At 36.1% G+C, this 14,089-nt stretch overlaps 1 protein-coding gene across 1 annotated transcript in view; it reads left to right on the forward strand.

Annotated features, from left to right (window-relative positions):
- Positions 1–14,089, forward strand: part of LanB1 (laminin subunit beta-1) — a 754,433-nt gene that overhangs the window by 613,038 nt on the left and 127,306 nt on the right. The window contains exon 27 of the mRNA XM_090400882.1: positions 8,416–8,604. Within this exon, the coding sequence (XP_090257008.1) occupies positions 8,416–8,604 (189 nt within the window). The remainder of the gene's footprint in view (positions 1–8,415; positions 8,605–14,089) is intronic.

Consider the following 14,089-nt stretch of genomic DNA (forward strand, 5'->3'; position numbering starts at 1 on the left):
GCACTCGCGACACTATCGGTACTAGCACTTTCTGTCATCAACTTCATATTCGCATTCATCAATTCCTCGTTCAGGTCACATTTCGCACACACCCTTCTTCCATCCGCAACTTATGGATCTGACAGCTGGGTTAGAAGTTAAACACTTGACTAAAGACTAGAGACCTCAGATATGAGAGTCCTGAGAAAGATTAGGGCTGTGAATAGATGGAATCAATGGCAATATCATATTAAAATCAAGGATATTAAGAAAGAACTTAACATTGTTAGCATCCAGGAATGTGTTAGCAGAGCTAATCTCAGGTGGTATGATCAATTAAACAAAATGGGAGAGGAAAGAGTAGCACAACAAGTGTTTTCTGCCATATTGGCAGGAAAAAGACCCAGAGGAAGACCAAGGTATAATTGGATTGATACAATAAAAAGTGCCTTAGAAGACAGAAATATGACAGGTAACAGATTGATTTGGAGGAAAATTGTAGATAGGAAATTAGTAATGATGCAAGTTTTTCATGTAGTGCTATCTTGTAATAATATCCTGTGCACCCCTAGAAGATACATGTCTGGAATTTGATGGTGATGATTTATAATTTTCTGTAAATAATTTATAACTTTTTTGTCCATATTTACAATGGGCAAACAGTGTTGATGATGTTGTTTATTATTTTAACGGTATAGTAGAACACAGAAACTAAGTAAATAATTATCATGAAGGTTGTTTTCTTGATCATAAATAGTAAATAATAATATTTGGTTAACCGATCAAGTGTTGATCAATATTTTATTAATTAACTGGACCAACTAGTTTTGCCACACTTATCTGTTGGCTTCTTCAGGGCACTAACATATAGGTTTAAACACTCTCACAATTATGCATAACTGCAAAACTGACAAGAATAAAAACTGACTAGAATAATTACAAATGAAATAGTATCGAACGTGAGTGAAACACGCATCGCGTGTACAAGATCAGCTAGCTCTTGCTGAGGAACCTTCTGTAGTTTGTATTAAAGTTCATTTCTTCCGTTTTTAAGGCTCTGATTAGGGTTTTCCATATCTCTGGCAGTATTAGGCCTTGATTTCTGTTAAGGTTCACAATAGAACGGGCGACTGTGGCTGCTTCTTTGAACATTCTTGAATGGTAATCTTCCTCTAAGTAGGGGGAACAGCTTTTGTCCCACTCGATGACATGGTTAGTTGTGGAGAAATGAGACGATAGCCTCATTTCTCCACATAAATGGTGTGCATGAAGCATTTGACCTTTATGCTTTCCATATTTAAAATTACTTTAATTGTAAATTAAAGTATTCTAGTCAGTTTTTATTCTTGTCAGTTTTGCAGTTACGCATAATTGTGAGAGTGTTTAAACCTATATGTTAGTGCCCTGAAGAAGCCAACAGATAAGTGTGGCGAAACTAGTTGGTCCAGTTAATTAATAAAATATTGATCAACACTTGATCGGTTAACCAAATATTATTATTTAAGTAAATAATTAATTTATTAACTTGATGCTGATATTTCGCTGGTGTTATAACCAGCATCTTCAAAGCACAAAAACACTGTTTGTCACAATACGCGAGACTAAAACAACATCAGAACACCAGCGAAATATCAGCATCAAGTTAATAAATTAATTATTTACTTAGTTTCTGTGTTCTACTATACCGTTAAAATAATAAACAACATGTTCGACGAACACATAAGTCTGTCCACACGTTTAAGTGTTGATGATGTAACGAATGTCTCATTTTCTGCCAACTTTCGCGTATTTTATGACTATAGTCGAAGGAGGTTGGAACTTGTAAGTAAAACGAGTTTTTAGTTACTTTTGAATTATTTTTTTTATTTCTGTGCGTATTACATGACTGTATTTAAAAATCATATCAAAATTTAAATTATCCATGTCTCACTCTAGTATTTGCCAATAATAATCTAATCTCACTATGAAATGGTGAGATTAGATTATCTTTGTATGCATCAAGTGTGAACTAACGTTTTTATGACACCGATACCCTTTGTGCTTTTTACATAAATGGTGTGCATGAAGCATTTGACCTTTATGCTTTCCATATTTAAAATTACTTTAATTGTAAATTAAAGTATTCAAAGTTATTCTACAAATATTTGCATTGGACAAATTAAGATCAGTTATGATCCTATGCACTCTTAAAACTTTCATACATCAATAAAAATGCAATCACATGGTCAAATTGATGTGAATTTTGTATCGTGGGTTGCATAAACCATGCGACAGCACACCCAACCCAAATGGGCATGTGATGCCACTGCTCTAAGCCCAGGTTACTCTAGGATCTGGGTCTGTGTTGGCTTCACTAGACTGCAATGTGCCAAGCACACTAGTACTGCACAGTCTCAGGAAAAATATGCACCATGCTAAGTCTCAGCTACTCAGCAGTAGGCAAAAACCTATAACTTTTATTTTATTTATTTTTATACTATATTACTATTGAATTCTTGTGAATACATGTGTATAATAAATGTTATAATGGCACAAGTTCTATTAAAAATTCATAAAGAAAACGCTACCATACTGAGATCCATCTCTACCCAACATCATTCCATCCCTCCCTCCTGCCATGTGCCAAACATAGACTCTACTCGTTTTTATATAATGAAACGTGTGGTGAATTCATCACTAAAAACACACGTATAACCACGGTGATTAGTTTAATACGTAAATATTTCACCCCAAGTATCTTTGGGACATCCTCAGTACAGTAATTCAAACAATACTAGGAATAACATACAGTTAGGGCGTATGATTACAGTAGAATCTCAATATGCGTGTTATAGAAGTAAATTAAAATATAACTGGAGGGGGGGGGAACATATAAAAAGAGACTATTTTACACAATTTGTATGAGAATTTTCCAAACTTTAGGAATAGTAAGAGCGTCGTTGCAGTTTAAATTTGGTCTGTGTAGTAGGACTTCAGCACTTTCTTTATATAGATGTTCATGTTTAAATAAAGATCTATGTAAAAGTTTCGACTTTTCCAAATGGATCCTATGGTTTGGGTTTTCAACTCCGTGTTGAGACAGACCAGATTTCTGCGGTTTAAAAAGACAAATGTGGTCTTCATGTTCCAAGATGCGTTTCTCAACAGATCTACCTGTCTGTCCAAAGTAAGACAAATTGCAGGAGCATGGGATCTCATAAACGCCAGGTAACATTAGAGGTGAGAGTTTGTACTTAGGAGAAGGTAACAAGTTATAGATCTGGTTGATGGGTTTGTAAGTAGTGGCAAAATTGTTCATAATTTTTGAAAGACGTTCGGAGATGCCTTTGACATGAGGTATGGAAATCCTATGGGCTTCTTCTTGTCTACGTTGATGTGTGGGGAAGTAACTGATGATTTTTTGAGTTGTTTTAAGATTATATCCATTTAATATGGCTGTATTTTTGATTATTTCTAGTTCTTGGTTTAGAGATTCTTCAGAGGAGCAGAATTTGTGTGCTCTGGTAACTAGTGATTTAATGATGCCAAATTTCTGAGATGGATGATGAGCGGAAGAATTGTGAGTGTAGTGACCTGAAAATGTAGGCTTACAATATAACATGGCGACGGAACCATCTTCTTTTCTTTGAATGTGTAAATCCATAAAGGAGATACCCTGTGGAGATTCTTTCCCCCAGTTATATTTTAATTTATTTTTATAACATGTTACTGCGCACACATTGAGATTCCATTGTAATCATGCGCCCTAACTGTATGTAATTCCTAGTATCATTTGAATTACTGTACTGAGGATGTCCCAAGATACTTGGGATATTTGCTTATTAAAACTAATCACTGTGGTTATACGTGTGTTTAGTGACAGCCAGCTCTACTCTTTGGGTAAGTGCTCTTTAGATTATTTTTTTTAGATCAAATCCCATAGGAATTGACTGGCATAGAAACTGCCTCTGCTCTTTGGATAAGTACTATCTAAAATACCTTTAAAAAAAAAGAAAAAGGAAACATTAAATCAGTGACAGGAGAGTTGACTCCAATGAAACGAGGTGGGATCAAAAAGTTTCAAGACTAGGTTTGTAACATGCTGACAGCTGGCACAGTCACAGGGAGCACCAACCTTCATAAGTCAGTGTGCCAGAAGACATCATCCTGTGTACATCGGGAGCTGTGCAACTGATGCTATTCTGACCACCTGCATTACCACATCTGCGATTTCATCATGGACAGCAAGTTAGAACAAAGAGCAAACGTGAAATTCTGCATGAAATCTGGGCAAATCTGCCACAGAGATGTTTGACATGATTCGGCAAGTTTACGGCAATGCTGCAATGAGTCATTAGAGGTGTTTTGAGTTGCACGTGTGCTTCAAGTGTGGAAGAACATCACTGGAAGATGATGAGAGAGATCAGGAAGACCTTCAACGAGCTCAACCCCCAAAAATGTCGAAACCATTCGGCAACTTATGCATGAGGATCGTCAGAGAACGGTCCAGGCAATCCTCACGTGTGATTTGAACATGCGCCATGTTGCTGCCAAGTTTGTCCCCAGACTGCTGACCCAGGAGCAGAAGAAACACCACGTCGAAGTCTGCCAAGAACTCTGTCAGCATGCCGTGGATGACCCATTCTTCATGTCGAGGATCATTACCGGTGATGAAACTTGGGTGTACGGGTACGACTCTGAGACGAAGCAACAGTCTTCACAGTGGAAGAGCCCATCATCTCCATGACCAAAAAAGGCGAGGCAGGTCTGCAGCTCGACCAAGTGCATGCTCATTGTCTTTTTCGACATTCACGGCATTGTGCATCGAGAATTTGTCCTCAGGGGCCAGACTGTCAATAGCGAGTTCTACTGCCAGGTTTTAAGACATCTGAGGGAGGACATTCGGCGAAAAGGGCCAGATCTGTGGTACGCGAAAAACTGGATGCTCCACGACGACAATGCACCCTGTCATCAAACTCTCCTCACATGTGAGTTTCTTGCCAGAAACAAAATGATCTCACTTCCACACCCACCCTACTCACCAGATTTGGCTCCTGCAGACTTCGCCTGTTTCCCGAAGATGAAGATCCAGCTCAAAGGTCACCGTTTTGACACCATTGCGGAGATCCAGCGCGAATCGCAGAAGGTGCTTGACATGCTTCGAAATGAAGACTTCCAGGACACATTCCAGAAGTGGCAAGAACGCCGGGAGCACTGTAATGATATCCAAGGGGAACTATTTTGAAGGTGATAGTGTGTAAACGTAGATAAATAAAATAATTTCTCGTAAACAGAGCTAGTCTCGAAACTTTTTGATACCACCTCGTATATCTATTATTAAATCAAAATGATGGAGTACATAAACTGACCCCGATCTTTTACTACCAGAGACACCTTTGGAAACACTTCCCATTACAAGACAGGTACTATCACTCTTCCTGCATTCCCAACATTGACCCATACTACTGGAAGTCGGCACCCAAATACAAGTTATTCATTCCCCATCACTGCCTCATTGGAATTTTACTAAGGCTAATTGGAAAGAATTTTTTGTTGGGCTAGATAAAAATATTAAGTGGATACTGCTTCAAATTGGAAACCATGATAGATTTCTGAATATGATCATAGCCACAGCAGCAAAAAAAAAAGGGAAAAAAAAAAAACCATCCCAAGAGATCTTATACAGAATATATACTAGGATGGAATGAAATATGTGAAAAACATAACTATCAAGAGAGTAGATGAAGAGATGTGGCCAATAAACTGTTTCATGAATCAGATGAAGCTAGAAAAAGTAGGAAAAATGAGAGTTACAAATTTGAACTTCAGACATGAAAGTACGGCATCGAGTTTTCTTATAAAACTGGATGGTTCCTCACACCATGTCTAACCCAAAGCTGAAGTCATTCCAAATGAAACTGACTAGAGCCAAGTCAGATCATCAACATTCTAATTTTTTACAGAATAAGCTATCTATTTTGAAAAGACAGACTGCTGACTCTTTCAGTATCTCATCATTCACTGAAGAGGAGCTTATGATTTAAGATGGCTATTAAGGAAATGAAACGAGGAAAGTCTCCAGGATTTGATGGTATTCATCCAGAATTTTTAATACATTGTAATAAAAAGCTGATAAAGTGGCTAGCTGATTTCTTCAGAAATATTTTAAACACAAGTAGATTATCAGCAAAGTTTAAATAAGTGAAAATCATAGCCATTTTGAAACCAGTGAATCCTGCTAATTGATTAGAAAGCTATAGGCTAATATCTCTTCTTAGTGTTTGCTACAAGTTGTTAAAAAGACTTATTTATAATAGAGCTATCACTTTGATCTTCCTCTTCCTCCTGACCAAGCTGGTTTTAGATCATGTGAAAATTGCAAGGGCCGTGGTTCTTGCACTTACTTACCACATGGAAGCAGGATTTGAGAACAGCTTAAAAACTGGAGCTGTCTTCATAGACCTTACTGTGGCTTATGACAGTCTGCAAAATGGGGATTATTTACAAGTGGTTTTTGCACTTACTACACACATGGAAGCAAGTTTGAGAACAGCTTAAAAACTGGAGCTGTCTTCATAGACCTTACTGTGGCTTATGACAGTCTGCAAAATGGGGATTATTTACAAGTTCCTGAATATTACAAAATGCAATGAAATGCCTCACTTACTGAACAAGATGCTTTCTGATAGGATCATCCAGGTCATGATGGGTAATGAGAAAAGCAAACCTAGAAGAGTAAATAATGGCCTTCCCCAAGGATCTGTGCTTGCCCCATTGCTATTCAACTTGTATATAGCAGCTCTCCCGCAAACATGCTCTTGGCAGTTTGCCTATGCCAATGACCTTGATTGTAAAGGTTTTGGATAAATGATTCAAGGTTTTGGAGAATATCTTGCATGGGGATATTTTAGGAAATGGAGATTTACATAGAGTGTAATGAAGACAGTCCTGTTTGTTGCTTTCATCTAAATAATAAGATGGCTAACCTCACTTTAAATATTTCTCTAAATGGGACATCTTTACCTTGCTATCCTAATCCCAAGTATTTTGGTATTATTTTGAATAGAACATGATCATATAATAAATGTGGCTGCTAAACTGAGAACAAGGAATAATATTCTCATCAAGCTGGCTGGTATATCCTGGGGAGCATATGCATCTACTCTCCTTGCTTCTGTACTGAGATTAGTATACTCGAGAGCTGAGTACTGTTTGGCTTGATCAGTCAACACACAAGTAAAATTGCCACAGTTTAAAACTAGACAGTGCAAATTATAAGTAGTACTATTAGAACAACACTTTTATTTTACTTCCAGTTCTAAGTCACATAGAACCACCCCATATAAGGAGAAATAGGAACCTACCATGAGATCAATAAATTATTGGAGGATATATCTCTTCCTATTTACCATGATATAAATTCTGGATTCAGTTGAATATGTTTAGAAACTTGCTTCTGGCAACTACAATGAGCTAGCTGCATTGCTCAGAGTGGATTCACAGGGCTTCTGTAAAGCGGCAACCTCTCCTCAGTAGTCAACATCCTGCGGGATTTGAACTTCCCTGTAACATTTGGGTTATGTCAACAGAATGCAGATCAGCCACAGTCGATGCAGTTATTCACTCCATAAATGGGGAATGCAGATTTTTTCAGCATGCAATTGTAGGTCAGAAAATCAGACTGACTACACACATTACCAATGAGTGCCTGCTCAGAGCATTCAGAGGCTCTAATATAGAATATCACACTTTTACACATATTTTTCAATTTTTGCTGTTATGAAGCTATATTGTCATAACAGGAGGTCAGAATGTATTTTATTTAACAGTTTGTTACCGTGATTTATAACTTTTAAATATTTAAACATATGATATGTGAGCTTCCTTTTGTACTCTTGCTTAGGGTCCTGAATGTTAGGGGAGGGCCTGTTAGAGACTGAAGACCTCAGATGAGAATTCTGAGAAAGTTTAATAGAAAAATGGATGGCATCATTGACACCATATTTAAAATGAATATACTAGAAAACATCTTGAGAATATTAATATTCAAAAATATGTAAACAGAGCTAATCCAAGATGGTAGAATTGTTTAAATAGAACATTGTTATGACAAGAAAGCAACCTAAAAGTCTGTTTAGGTTGCTTTCCTGCCATTTTTTACCATCAGTTCATTTATATTTAAGTTGGCTTAAACGAATTGATGCATTATGAGTGTTCTAGAAGACAGAAAAGTAAATATGGATAGAATCAGAGGCTTAATAAATAATAAGAAAATTTAAAAGGAAAATTGTTGGTGGAAACTGATAATGACAGTAATTGCACTGCACTCTCATAGTATTTTGTACAACTCTTTAAGTTTGTACACTAGAAATTAATGATAAGTGCGAAGGAGAAAATCATCTCCTTTGATATTTCAATAAATATATATTTAAAATATATTTTCATTTTCACTATTAGGTATGTAGTGGGTCTGGCACTGTAGACAGTTGTGATTCTCTTTGTGGTGGTGCTGGTTGTGACACCTGTGGAGGCCTTGGTTGTAGTGATGGAGCTGTTACTCGTGCAGAGGATGCCCTTGGACTAGCTAAAGATGCAGAAAAATCTTTGAAAGAAAAAGAAGAAAAGGCTAAAGAGCTTTTAGGTGATGTAAGTGTAAAAATGCTTCAATATATTTCACAAAATAGTGTTATGTAATATTAATCTTTACTGTGTATATTACTAAAAATTAATTTGATTTTTATTTAAGTTATTATGAAAAGTGATTTATCAATATTTAGTTTTCATCCAAGAGCTATAGAAAATTCCTAAGCAGCTTATCAATTTGTTTTCCACAAACTGCTGAAGGTGTTAAATGTACTTACTGTTGAGCAAATTTTCATTATGGAAAACTTCCACAATATTCAGATGTGTTCTGATTTTCTCCAGCTTAACTTAATCTTTGTAGTTTATTGCTTTGTTTTGTCACAGGATGTCAAGAACATGATGAAGCTCAGTATTGTATATGTCACAGCAGTATTTGAGAAACTTGTCATGAAATACCATGGCTAGTTTGGGAAACTAGCTGTGGTATTCCTCTCTTCTACACAAGAAGTTTTTTCTATGTTACTCCCATCATGCCACAAAAAAAAAAAAAAAAAAAAAATAAGAAGAAGAAGATGCCAAATAAATTTTGATGGTAAACAAATAGTAAGCTAATATATGTTGAATTAATTAAATAATGCAGTATATTCAGAAAGAGATATAATTTTTGTCATTTATATTAAAAGTCAAATCTCAACAGTGGTTCATATTTTAAAGAGAATAACCTTTATGCAAAATTATCTTATTGTCACGAAATAATGTACACTTAAATTGCATCATTTTTAACATCTTCTTTTCAGCCATTTTCTGTCCACTGCTGGGTAAAGGCCTCCTCCAATTGTTTCCACCTTTCTCTGTTCTTGGTAGTGGTTGACCAATTTTTCCAACAAAATTTGACAATTCATCACTCCACCTTCTTTTAGGATGTCCTCAGCATCATTTCCCTTCCTTGGGAATCCAGTTCATTAGTACGGTGGTCCATTGCTCCTCTTCTCTTCTGGATAGATGTCTGGCCCATTTCCATTTTAGTCACTTGTGGTTAAGAACCTCTCCATTTTTCTTTGAGTTGTTAATTTATTTGCCAGTGCTTTTGTTAGCGACCAAGTTTTACAACCATATCAGATGACTGGAATGTCATTCTTTTCAATTTTCTGAATGCACTCCAGGCAAGTTGAACTCTCCTATTTATTTCATTGGAAGTTTTTGGAACTCCTATTTATTTTCTTTTGGAGTCCACAGTTTAGATCAATGAGATGACCTAAGTATGTATATGAAGAGACTCTTTCCAAGAAATTGTTTTCTGTTATTATGTTTTTTGGTGTTACAAAATAATTAAACATGATTTTAGTTTTTTCTCTGTTTATCTTTAGACCAACTTTTCTGCTTTCATGATATAGGTCTTCTATCATTATATTAAGGTCTTCTGGAGTGTTTGCAAAAATTATGATATCATCTGCATATCTTAGGTGTGTTAAGTTTCTGTTATTAATTTTTATACTAAGGTTTGTCCAGTTTATATTATTAAATATTTCTTGAAGGACTGCTGTAAAGATTTTGGATGATAGAGTCTCCTTGTCATAAGTGTATATAATTCTACATAATTAGCCTTAGACTAATAGATTGCAAATTATGTCTAAGTATAATACATAAAAATTGATAAGAAAAGAATACATTAAATTACCAACCAAATTTAATTGATAAAGTATTAATACGAAGGTGGTCTGAAAAGTTCTTGGCTTAACGATAAAAAAACGGATTTATAATTTCAAAATTATTTTTATTTTTCAACATAATCTTCCTTAAGACTAATACATTTATTCCAACACCATTATTCCATGCCTGTAGTGGTTCTCAGTAAGATCTGCAAAATACCCCTCTACAGCTGCAATCACCCTCTTGATTCGAAGGAAAAACGCTGACTAGCGAGGGAGAGTTTTAGTTTCGGGAAGAGATAGAAGTCAGAGAGAGCCAAATCTGGGGAATAGGGTGGATGTTCCAACAATTCATAGTGCAGATCCCTTAATTTTCCCATTGCCAAAAAATATGATTTTTTTTTCTTCTGCAAGCCAAGTCTTTTCTCACGAATTTTTTCATCTAGTCTGATTAAAGATCGAAATAATATTCCCCAGTTATTGGTTTACTATTTTTCAAGATGATTAATAAACAAAATGCCTTTAGCAACCCAAAACACTGATGCCATGACCTGCTGATGGAACTGACTTTGTCTTCTTTGGCGCTGAACAACTGGCTTCTGTCCACTGTTTTTTGACTACTGTTTGGATTCTGGCTTGCAATGTGAATCCAAGTCTCATCCATAGTAATAAATCAATGCACAAAATCAGGTTCACGGGCAGTTCACTTTTTCTTAATATTAATCTTATTCTTGTTAAAACACTCCAAGCACTGTTCAGAGATTTTCATTCGAGTGCATTTTTGATCTGCTGTGAGCAAGCGTGGCACCCATCTTGCACAAAGCTTTTTCATATGCAATTCTTCATGCAAAATATATCCTACGTTCTTTCGGTTTTGTTCTTGTTAAAATGCTCCAAGCAATGTTCAGAGATTTTTGTGAGTGCGTTTTTGATCTACTGTAAGCAAGCGCAGCATCCATCTTGCACAAAACTTTTTCATTTGCAATTCTTCGTGCAAAATATATCCTATGCGTTCTTTTGAAAGGCCTATAGTCTCAGCAATTTCATGCACTTTGACTTGCCGGTCATCCAATACCATATCGTGCACTTGATCAATGATTTCTGGTGGTGTTGTTACACTTTTTGGACATCCTTCACGTGGATCATCTTCAAGGCTGGTATGGCCACATTTAAACTTGGCAGCCCATTTCTTAATTGTCAGAAACAAAGTAGAAGAGGTCCCATAATTCAATATATCCATTTCAAGGGATACAGACAACGCTTTTGCTTCAGACAGCTGTATAAAACAAACTACTTGATAGAATGACTTACAATTTCACATGGATGCTTATGACAGGTATAGCAACTTAGAAAAAAAGAAGAAAAAAATCTCTTGCCGATAGTGTTGCTATCTATGGTCGAGGCTGAGAACTTTTCAGACCACTCTCTTAAATAACATTTAAGGTTCATGGGCAGTTCACTTTTTCTTAATATTTTCATCTCAGCAGTTTTCTTCATTTGTCTAATTGTAATTCTGCATGTGTTTTTGCTGCACATGTTAGTATTTGTAATCTTTGTAGATTCTTATTTTTGTTTCTTAATCTCCACTTGGAGGATAACCAAAGTGGGGATTAAGTGGATGAATAGAGATATAAAGCAACAACTGCAAAAAAAGAAAACATCGTGGGGGGAATATAAAGAAAATGGTGATCAGAATACTCAGCAAGAAGGATGAGTAGTATGTTAAGAAATGTCAAATCTGATTATGAGAGAAAATTAGCTAAAAGGCTAAAGTAAATCCAGAAGAGTGTTTTTCATTATATATCATGTAAGAGAAAGGATGACTTTAATTAATGGTGATAATAGAAAGGTGACAGAAACAAACAAAAATAGTTGAGTGTTGATCACTTAGCAAAAGTGTGCCATCCAAGTGGAGATTTTTCAGTTGTTGATGTAACAGTCTGGTATCAGAATATTAAGGTAGATAGGAGATGATCAGCATGTTGAAAAATATCAATGTCAGTACAGCATTGGGACTAGATGATTTGTCGGCCCATGTACGACCTGAATGTGCAAGAGAATTGGCATTGCCTCTGATGAAGTTGTTCAATCTGTGTCAGCTCTGGCAAGGTTCCAAGGGCATGGAAAGAGGGTAAGATACATAAAGGTTTCTCCAAGACAGCAGTAGTAAATTACAAATGAATTAATATCACAGAAGTGGTGGCTAAAGTATTGGAAAATTTGGTTAAAGGTAAAATCCACCAGTGAGTGGAGATGAATATAATACTCTGTGGAGGACAGCATATCTTTATAAAAGGTAGGTCCTGCCTTAGTAATTTACTAACATTTCATAATAGAAGGACAGCAGAATTAGATAAAGAAAATAGCTACCATGATACTGCTAGATTTTGTAAGGGCATTTAACAGAATACTGCATGGAAAACTTACTAAAGTTGAGTAAATGAGAATGGATGTGAATCTGGTAGCATGGATAGTTTTGGTGATTGACAGACACCACATAGGAGTATATGGTGAAGTGGAATCTAGGAGAATGAGGATGACTAGTGGAGTGCCTCAGTGTTCTGTACTAGGACCACTATTCTTTTAATTTATATACTAATGATATAGGGAAAGATATAAGGAGTGGGGGTATTCTGTTTGTTGATGATGCACAACTAGGAAGGATAATAATTGATAAAGGTGATGTAGATATCCTGCAGGATGATTTAAATAAATTGGCATTGTGGATGAAGGATAATGATTGTCAATTTAATGTTGCAAAATGTAAGATTATGCACTTTGAGTTGAAATGGTTACATACTGCATATCACATTGATGGTACTAGATTGCAGGAAATTGATGAGACTGGAGACTTGGGGTTAATGGACAAGGAGTTCAGGTTCAGAGGGGCTATTGCAAAAGTTGGTAAAATAACTCCAAGTATTAGCTGGATGTTGAAAAACATGCTACCAAGTAAAGATAGGAAGGTTATTATTCCTCTTTATTATGTTATAATTCAGCCACATCTTAACCACTATGCATAAATTTGGTTGCTTGGGTTTCTTTGGGATCAGGAAGTGGTTGAAAGGATTCAGAGATGAGTGACCATGCTGGTGACTGATTTGTGATCTGTCACCAGTTTGACAGTGAATGATTTTAAGGAGCCGTATGATAGGTATTGTGTGTTATAAAGTTTAGTGTAATGAGTCTTTTGATTCCATGGAAATACCTGTATTATAATAATAATGATGTTCTTATTCACTCAGGTGTTCACCACATATTCCACTAGCTTTTCATGCTTGTTCTTGTTCTTCATTTTGTGCAATGTCATAGTAATTTAGTGTTATTTCTAGATGTTTTGTTTTATTATTATTATTATTATTACCACTCCAAGACTTCATGGAGTCAAAGACTCATCTGAGAGGTCCTTTTATCACACACACACAGCTCATCATACCATATTTTAAACACATTCAGACTCTTTGCAGACACCACATTCTCAGGCAAGGCATTCCAATCATTCACAACTCTGCACAAAAAAAACCTGCCTCTTACCCCCTTACTCACACCCTCTTTATACAGTTTCCAGGGATGACCTCTGGTTCTCCCCTGATCTCCCACTATTCTTTGTAAAACTTCTCCAGCATTGATCCTATAACAACCCCTTACCAACTTGTAGGTCTTTATCATATCTCCCCTATTCCTCGTTTCCACCAGACTCTGCAAATTACATCTTCTCAATCTTTCCTCATACTAGACATTCAGGACGTCAGAAACTACCTTAGTCAGTCTCCTTTGAACCCTTTCCAACATCTCTTCATCCTTCTGAAAACCCAGTGACCAAATCTGGGCAAAATAGTCCATGTGTGGCCTAATGAAAGCCTTATACAACAGAACAAGAATCCCCCTACTTCTACATG

Source organism: Typopeltis vanoorti, chromosome 11 (genome assembly GCF_054136105.1).
Source record: "Typopeltis vanoorti isolate ZY-2024b chromosome 11, IOZ_Tvanoo_1.0, whole genome shotgun sequence".
Lineage (NCBI taxonomy): Eukaryota > Metazoa > Arthropoda > Arachnida > Uropygi > Thelyphonidae > Typopeltis > Typopeltis vanoorti.